The 9,091-nt window shown below is 38.0% G+C and overlaps 1 protein-coding gene across 10 annotated transcripts in view; it reads left to right on the forward strand.

Moving 5' to 3' along the window:
* The window catches only part of SSBP2 (single stranded DNA binding protein 2), a 249,913-nt gene extending 245,422 nt beyond the window's left edge, over positions 1-4,491 (forward strand). For all 10 annotated transcript variants that reach the window (XM_045197921.3, XM_045197919.3, XM_071219490.1 and 7 more), the window contains one exon: positions 2,824-4,491. In XM_045197921.3, coding sequence (XP_045053856.1) covers positions 2,824-2,853 — 30 coding nt within the window. In that variant the 3' untranslated portion in view covers positions 2,854-4,491. The remainder of the gene's footprint in view (positions 1-2,823) is intronic.
* The last annotated feature ends 4,600 nt before the right edge of the window (positions 4,492-9,091 follow it).

A 9,091-nucleotide genomic window follows, 5' to 3' on the forward strand; every position in this document is an offset into this window, starting at 1 on the left:
GACGACACGGTAGCAACCAACAAACACGTGTGACATGCAGAGAATGTGCACATATATATTTATTTACATATACCCATACTTTTAACAGTGAATATTGGAACGAAGGTTATAATATGTCTATAACTGCCTCCCCTAACATTGTGTGACATCTCTGACATATGAATGAACTGCAGCAATCCTATGAAGAAAGGATTCAAGAATTTTTAAAACCCCTGTGGTGTAGAAAGTGCATTAAATAAGATGGGCTCTAGGGCTCCTTATGACTTCTCCAGAAAATATTTTTCAGACATTTCCTTTAATGTTCTTTCTGAAATGCTTTAGTATCTTTTACTATTTTTAGATTATTGGAACAATATACCCAATAAAGTCTTTGTCTTGAAATAATGGTTGATCTAGCTGTGTTTTTTAAATTTAAATTAATTACAATTAAATACGACCAAAATTGCACTCCTAAATTGCACTAGCTGCGTTGGGAGAGTTCAGTAGACAGGACTGGCTGTTGGCTGTGGGATGAGACAGCACAGAAAACCTACCCCTGGTCACGGAAAGTTCTGTTGGATGGCACTGATCTGACCATTGATCCTGATTGTAAATAGCAGCGGCCATAGAAAGCATAGATTAAGTTTTCCTGCGCCCATTTTTCCATATTCTCTAAGTGCTTCTACTGTTAATAAAACCTTGGTATCCATTTATTTTCCTAAATTTATTTCCTTATTTTACTTGTTTACTCTTACCCCTGCAAGTGAAATAACAAAATATAATTCTGTTTCATCAAAAGCTGTGGATAGTTCATGGAAGCTTGCTGTCATTGTTTACGATGGGAGATTTGAGTGGTATCTTCTGATGAAACCGGGGTTATACCCCCTCCCAGCACAGGGCCTGAGGGACCTCCATTTCACCAGTCCTTGTTCATGATCGTTGTTGGTTTTGGGTTTTTGTTTGCTATGCTTTTTTGCTGCCACTCTCAGGGGTAAAGGGGAGAAGTTTCCTATCAAACTGACCCCTCCTCCTCTTCTCTGGCAGTCTCCTTTTTAAATCACCCTACTGACTGTAATACAGCACACAGAGTCAGTAACATATGAAGCCGAGCTTCCTTACACCGAAAGGAAATTGGAGGCTAAGTGATTAACAAGTAGATTTTTCGTGATTTGACCTGTGTGGAGAAGATTAACACTCCTCCCCTGTGATTCAGTGACCTGTTTCCAGGCCTAGTCACCCACCTTTACTCATGGTCCAAGCATTTTTTTATTAGAGCCCTAGATTTATGCCTAGTAACTTTCTGTCCACACTTCTGCCAGCTGAGCCATCGTTGCCCTGTGATCCTCCTTGGGGAAATCTTGTTTTCTCTATGTTAATAATCCATCCTTATCTAAGCGCATACCTTTTACCTCATTTCCGGTTCCTGCAGTACCTCAGCTCATGTGGAATTCACTTCATTCTGTCCCATCTGCTCCCTTTGTTAAAAGTGTATGCTCCCTTCCCAGGATCATCGCTTCTCCAGGTTAAGTCCCTGAGGCCCTGGACCAATCCCCTTGACTCTATCTGCCTCTTTCCTGGAGGCACAATCATTAGTAGCATGTTAAAAAGAATCCCCTTCTGCTCTGGTCCTCAGCGGTTCCTAATAAAACATTGATAGTATATGGGGTCCATATGTATATTTTAATCTAGAGATGCTCTTCTCTGGAGACCACTGCCATTTGGGATTCCACGCCCATCATGTCAGAAGATCTAGATCAGTGCCGTCCAAAATGGTGGCCGCCAGCTCTGTGGGGTACTTACACTTAAATAAATTAAGTAACACTAAAATTCTACTTCCTCAGGGGCGCTAGCCATTTATCGTGTGCTCAGTAGCCACATGTAGCTAGTGGCTTCCGTGTTGGACAGCACAGTCTTATTAAAACATGCCCATCGTTGAAGAAAGTTCTGTTGGATAGTGCTGCGGAAGAACTTTTCTATCACAGTCTGTTCCTCGAGAATATGAGGGGGATTGGCATAATTATCAAAATAATTCCTCTTGGTTCCTCACTCAGTCATTTTTGAGACCACTTCCAAATTGCTGAAAGCCTCACCTTTTCCAGTTGTTACCCTCACCAAACTGACAAGTGACATAACAGCAATGCCCTACCCCAGCCCAGAAAAGATTATGGACTGAGATGGGATTAGGAAAAGATGTTTATATGCTAAGGTGTAGCTAGACTCTTCAGGGTTGTGAAGGCTTTAATGATAACTTCTTAGGGCCAGCTAGCAGTTGCTTTCTGTTTTGTTTGGTTTCCCTTACACTATTAATCAAATATTTACTGAGTACTTTTTGCGTGCTCAATAAATATATGGTTTTAAGGATTATGTATTTAATCCTCCCCAAACCCCTTTAAAGTGGATGCTCTTATTAAACTTATTTTATAGCAGAGGAAACTGAAGCACGGAAGGGTTAGATAACCTCCCAAGTTTACATAGCTAGTACATAGCAAGACTATCCCTCATACTTACTTCATGTGATTCAGCCTTGGGCTGGATTTACCCAAATTGTAACAAATGCCCATGAAGCAAATCTGGCTGGAAGGAAAAGGTTGAGGGACTGGGTAATTATCATCCACCTCAGTCCAAGGAGTAATGTGACTGGTTACTTTCCAGAGGAAATATTAAAAATTTCAGGGTTAAGTCAAGTACTCTTTATATAGTTTATTTTATGTTGTATGAAGTTAAAAGCTTGAGTGTAAAAGATTGTAAGACATTAAAATTCATAGTTACTTTGTTTACCACGAAGAACATTAAGTGGTCTGTAAAAGAGTTGTTGTTAAAACGTGGATTCTTCTTTCTTTCTAGTACTCCCCTAGCATGACAATGAGTGTGTGATCCATTACCAAGTCTCCTCATGAAAACCACAGTGAGTCAGCCCTTCACAGAACTACTAGGGAAGAAAACTATTCATCACAGTGTACAGTTAAACAAAGGAATCTCAGTCACACCAAACCAACATTTTTATTTCCTGCTCTCTCCCCTATTTTGTGAAGAAAGCGGGTCCAAACGTGATTCAGACAACTGTACGGAGCGGCATATTAGAATTGCCCTAAAGTGAACTGCAAATAATGATCTGTGTATGTACATGTGTGGGAAAGAGAATGTATTGTATATGTGTATGTTATGTGGACATATACACATGCATACATTGACCCACAGGACATTGTAAAATATTATCACATGACATCTTAAGTAGAAATAAGTAGGGACTTTTATTCCATCCTTTTTTTCACGTTTACATTTTAATTATTAAAAGTTGCTCCTGCCCCTCCCTCAACTATTTTGTGCTGTGTATATCACTGCTTTATATAAGTTATTTTTTAAGGTGAACTCAGATGTTATGGTTTTGTAAATGTCTGCAATCATGGATAGGAATAAAATCGCTTATTTGAGAGCTTTCATTAAATTGCGTCTGATGCACGTTACCCTGTGAACCACAAAGTGTACTGTCTCAAAAAAAGACGACGACGAAGAAGAAAACTGCGTCATCTTTATGTCAAATCAAACAATTTCTCAGTTACCTTCAGTGAAAATATTTTTGTACCCTTTGTTTAAAACAAAATACTTCAACAAAAGCCTAACAGTACATTTCTTCAGTAACTGCTTTAGATGGAATTCTTGATTTGTCTGTCTTAGGTGATACAAAACATTATCAATTAACACCAATTGCTTAGATCTTAGCAATAAAGTGACAGGGCTTGTCGTGTTTTTAGCAACATACTTTCTCTTTAACATGATAAAGACCAGAAGTAATAAGAAAACCATTTGCTTGAGTTTGTCACTTCTCACCAGGAAAACTAAAGGTAAATTTTTAATAACATACTAATGTGAAATGGTATCTGATGTTTATTCTGACTTCTTGTGAACATTTTCACGTAGACATTGCAAAGATGCATTCAAATAACTGAGACTTTCAACACAAGGAGGAAGAGTTTTTACCGCAGCCAAGGGGCTCTGGAGCGTGCCTCTCTAGCCAGGTATCTTGCTCGCTAGCAGCAGAAGTGGCTGGTAACCGTCCCTCCTGTGCAGACGTTCCTACTGGCAGCAGAGCACCTGCTCTCCTGCCAGGGTGTAGAGCTTTTATTCAGATGGAAATCGTTTAGCCTAACTGCATTTCATTTGGCCATCGACTTCAGGAGGCTAAATCCACATTGTGTAACTGTGCAGAAATAAAATGAGTAAATCTTAGAAAATGAATTTTTAAACCACTTTTCTTATGAAAGCCCCTTGCTCTGTGGCACCTCCCCGATCTTTTGGAGTTTCTGTGTGGGATCACACATACAAACAGCAAAATCATAATACAGAAGTGCAACAGCTTTGCTGTAGCCTCTACAAGATAAGTTGCTAATCATTTCTTGTGAAGATTGTGATGCAAACAGCCATTGATAAACATCAATTACATTTCCAAACTCCAAGCACTGAAAAGCATTGTTTAATATCGAGTAAAAGGACTCCTTTCTTTAGGCTTATGATCTCTCACATGAAAATTTGGTAGTATATTTGCTAGTTCCTGATCCCAGATGACTTCTATCTCTCAAATTGGTAATGATTTATTCCTTACAAAAATAAAATTTTGCCTGTGCGTGACAGGGATGCTAGGCAGAACTGCTGAAGGGAAAAAGGCTGAATTAAATTTATGTTCCATATTTAAATTCTAATCAAATGAGTCGCCATTAATCAGAGAGTATGCAGGAATCTAGGACTGCCCACAGGAGAATAGCTTCAAGCTTTCGAGAACTTTCATGAAGAATTCGCACTAAAAGGTCTTTAATTCAAGCTAAGGTAACCTGAAGGTGACACTTTGTGCTGACACATAAATCTACCAAGAATGATACTAACTCTCACTGTTTATGATGACTGTGCGATGCTGACAGTCCCAGGATTAAGCTTAATCTAGAATTTTCAATGTTTGGTTGAGTCTTTATTGTTACTGATCTTGAATTTCTTTTATTTGCCTTCTACGAAGGTATTGTTTCTTATTATCACAAAGAATCATGGATCTTATTTTACTTGGCCTTTATTTTAGGGGTAATATTGGAATATGAATAGCAATATGGGTCTGATAATTTCTATCCTATTTGGTCAAAAAAAGGTAAACTTTGATTTTTTTTCCCACATATAGTAATCAACTCATCTTAAGTATTTATTCATTTTTTTCTCTTGGAAGCCAGGTTAAAAATAGCTAGTTCAAATTTTTTAAATTCTTGAAATAGTTGAAAATTTATTTTTAAAAAGAAAATTATATTCAAGAAAGTCAGAAAAGAAGGATACTTAATTTTAATATAAAATAAATTTCTTGTGTACCAAATGGAGGATACTATATCTGTATATTAATTTTTGTTTAGGTTTGAATCATTTAAACCCTCTCCTTTCTCCCATAATAAGACCACTTAATCCTTTCTCTCATGTTTTTCATCTCCATCCATGCATTTGTTTGGTCTTGATATAAAATACCTGTTCCTGAGTTATTTTTACATATTACACCTCACAGTAGTACTATCAGCAATTCTTGCCTACCTGGCATATATAAAATACTCATATGAAATGTGAAAATAAGTACTAGATGAAAACATCACTTCTCATTACTCTGCTTTGCATTCCACCTGACTCACACCGTTGCAGATACGTGTTACATCCTTTCGAAGGTATGTATATTCATAACCAGCTGTCTTCCTATAGCAGAGTGGCCACGGGAACAGAGGCTGTGGAGGGCCGTTGACCTGGCGACACACCACACGTCTGATGGGTGAACCTTTGTGCTCCTTTTCAAGTGTTCCAGTTCGGACTCAGTTGCTAATGAATAGGAGTTACATAGCTAGGAGTGTGACGTTACAATTTCTGTAGCGCCAAAGATGAATACATTAATGTTGCTCCCTGAGCCGTGGAAAGTTCCCAAAACACCCCTTTCCTTCTAGAAATAAAATAGAGACAACTTCTAGTTCTGTTTGTATGATTCTCTAACACATCTGAACTCTGTTGCATTTCATAGGACCGTTCAGTAAACACTCTTCCTGTGGTTTAAAAGACGGCCAATGAAACAAATGAGTGCATTTTGGGACGTGAGGGAGCCCCACATCTGTCCACACCATTTCTTCACATTGTCGTTCTGGAACCATTCAGCAAAGCATGCAGAACTGCTCCCTTGGCAGAAAGTTTGCCCCAGTCCTTCATACTATGACATCTTGACTCATTTCTTCCTTGGCTTTCTCCATGCACACCTCCCCCCTGCCCCAGTCCCTGCACCTGCCAGTAGAAACAAGACACAGACTGAACCTTTTTTACCTTCTTAGCCCTTAGAATGTTCTTATTCATCTAGTATATAGTTTTCCCAGGGGAAATCACTGCAATTTGCATTTCTTGATTATTACTGTTAATTAGAAACAGAGTCACAAATCATAGCTACTTCACTTTAGAAAGAATGATAGTATTTTGACACTGGTTTTTCCTTCATTTTTATGTGTTAATGTACTCTAATTCTCTTTCCATAAAAACACTAACTGATACAAGTAGTGCAAGAGTGTGTAGTGTGGGAGTTGTTCAATACAGAGGGGGAAAAGTTGCCAGAAGTATTTTCCAAAAAGCAGATTAGTCCTTTTTCTTAACGCCCCGTAAGTGAAGTAAGCTTCTCGTTCTCTACGAGGAGCAGGAGTCCGTGTTGACCTGCAGTATCCACTCGTAAGGGACTCCCTGGGCCTGTGAACCAAACCTGGAGAAATTTAGGAAAGTGAAAGGAAGAATGGCGAGCCACTATGAATACACTTCCATTTTACATACGAGACGTGTGTGCGTGCACATGTGTGTTGAGGTGGTAGTGTGAAGTTTGCTCACCAAACACTCCCACTGTGATTTACATTGTGTTATAGCACAACTGGTTACTATGAAACATAATTCTTTTGTTTGATTGCTTTTTATTTCATTGGTAAAGTAGGTGATGAGAGTGGTTTGGGATGAAAAGAGTAGTACAAGACATAAGCAGCTGGATCTCCTATGCCCAGCATTAACATGCCCCTGTTAGCTTATCCACATTCGGTCTCCTTGCGAAGGTGCTGCATCTGACGGTAAGAGCATAAATGATCATTTCATCACTGGTCACTTCACTGCCAGGAACCGTGCAATAATTACATATAGTTCTTCTTTAATTTTTGTTTATTGATTTGAGAGAGAGATCAATTTGTTCTTCCACTTATTTATGCATTCATTGGTTGATTCTCATATGTGCCCTGACTGGGGATTGAACCTACAACCTCGGCGTATGGGGACAGTGCTCTAAACAACTGAGCTACCCAGTCAGGGCCTGCATATCTTTTTTTGATGTTGACATTTGTTTACAATAAATAGACTTGACATTATCAATGTATTTCACCACTACCCATGGAATTGTCATTCAAATTGAAAGAGATGACCTACAGATGAAAAACACCTGAGACCTCTCTAATTACTCTTCTAAACTATATTCTAAAAAAAAATTTCTTAGTTGAATAAATCTCCTAAACAGAATTTCCTCTGTTAAGTTTTCCTGTTAAGTTAGTATAAGTGGTCTTCCTGAATAAAAGAAACATAATTTCTGTAAGCAGCCTAATGTGAGTATTTTTGCTGTCTATATCCTTACAAACTAGATACAGCACCCCATATAGATAGTGTAAATTTTAAAGTGGGACTAAGTGTTTTGACGTGTAGAATTACAGCTTGTGTCTTCCCTCTTTGTGGATTCACTGTCTCCAGGATGAATTGGACTCATTCTGATTGTCCCAGCCATTGAAATGTTATGATCTGTTCCTAGGAATATTTAGCATTTCATTTTTAAAGTACACTGTGCAGTTACCATGACAAAGGTGCGTGTTAATATTCCTAGAAAACTATATAAAAGGTTTATTCCCAGTGCACATTAAAACTTTATCCCCCTTTCTTATTTTCCCCAAATGACCTCCGTGCATTGCCAAGAAAGTGAAATGTGGATCCCTCAGAGTGCTCTCAGAACACAGTGTAACGCGTTGTCGTTCAGTTCCGGTCATGTCATGATAAAATGCTCAGTGAAATACAATTAGCCATCTACTTATTACGAACCAATTCCAATAATCTGTCTGGTTTACAACACTCTAGAAATTTCCTTACTGTAAAGTACTGAATAAAATGTGCGTATGCCTGGCTTTCCATTGGGTCACATTTCAAGATGTTTTACTTTCCTTACATTAAGACCATTAAAAACTAACAGAGACTACATTAGAATGAAAAACGCACATGCTATTGTGTCAAACATGAAAAATGGAAAAGTCTTTATTGTGAATTCTTTATTCATAATTGCCATCAGCTTATTGAACTGTTTAATTTATCCCATTGTGATTATATGAATTTAAGATGTTTTCTTACTATATGTGTTAAATTGTTACCTATAAATGTCTTCCTGGAAAAATGAGATTATTTGTAAGGTTTTTATAAATGTACAATGAGTGTGTAAATATAATCGGAATCTGGGATGACTCTCAGTAATCTTAATTCACCCACGGCCCCAGTTACCTGACACACTCTGTGAAGCGGGCACCTGTGTGCGTGCTCGCGCCCGTGCTACAGGCCCATTGCTACCTTCTTCCCCAGGGGATTCATCACTTCATGTTTTTGTACAAGTATTTGAGCTCTTCATGTAATGGGGAAAGTTGCCATAAATGTGTACATAAATGTTTCTTAGTTAGGCAAATGTTTTCACATTTAATTTTAAAGAACATCTTTTCATTTAGTTTCTACCCTTTTCATTTAGTTTTTAGCTTCGGTCTTATCACTTACCAAACAAGTAAGGGAAGTTGTTCATTTGAAGCTAGCATAAATACAGAGTGGGGCAAAAGTAGATTTGCAGTTTTGAGTACATGAAACAGTTTATTCTTGTATTGTTATTTATTGTTGTATTATTTTACAAACAAATGTAAACCTACTTTTGCCTCCCTCTGTATTTTCTGAATGGTAAATCAAAGTTTAACTAATGTGGACATCTGTGTATATAATTGAAGTAGACACCATGCCTTACATAAACACCAGGAGTCTGCAATACAAAAGAACGTGAATGCATTTAAGAAAAGGCCAC

The sequence above is a fragment of the Desmodus rotundus genome, chromosome 1, assembly GCF_022682495.2.
Source record: "Desmodus rotundus isolate HL8 chromosome 1, HLdesRot8A.1, whole genome shotgun sequence".
NCBI classification, from domain to species: Eukaryota; Metazoa; Chordata; class Mammalia; order Chiroptera; family Phyllostomidae; genus Desmodus; species Desmodus rotundus.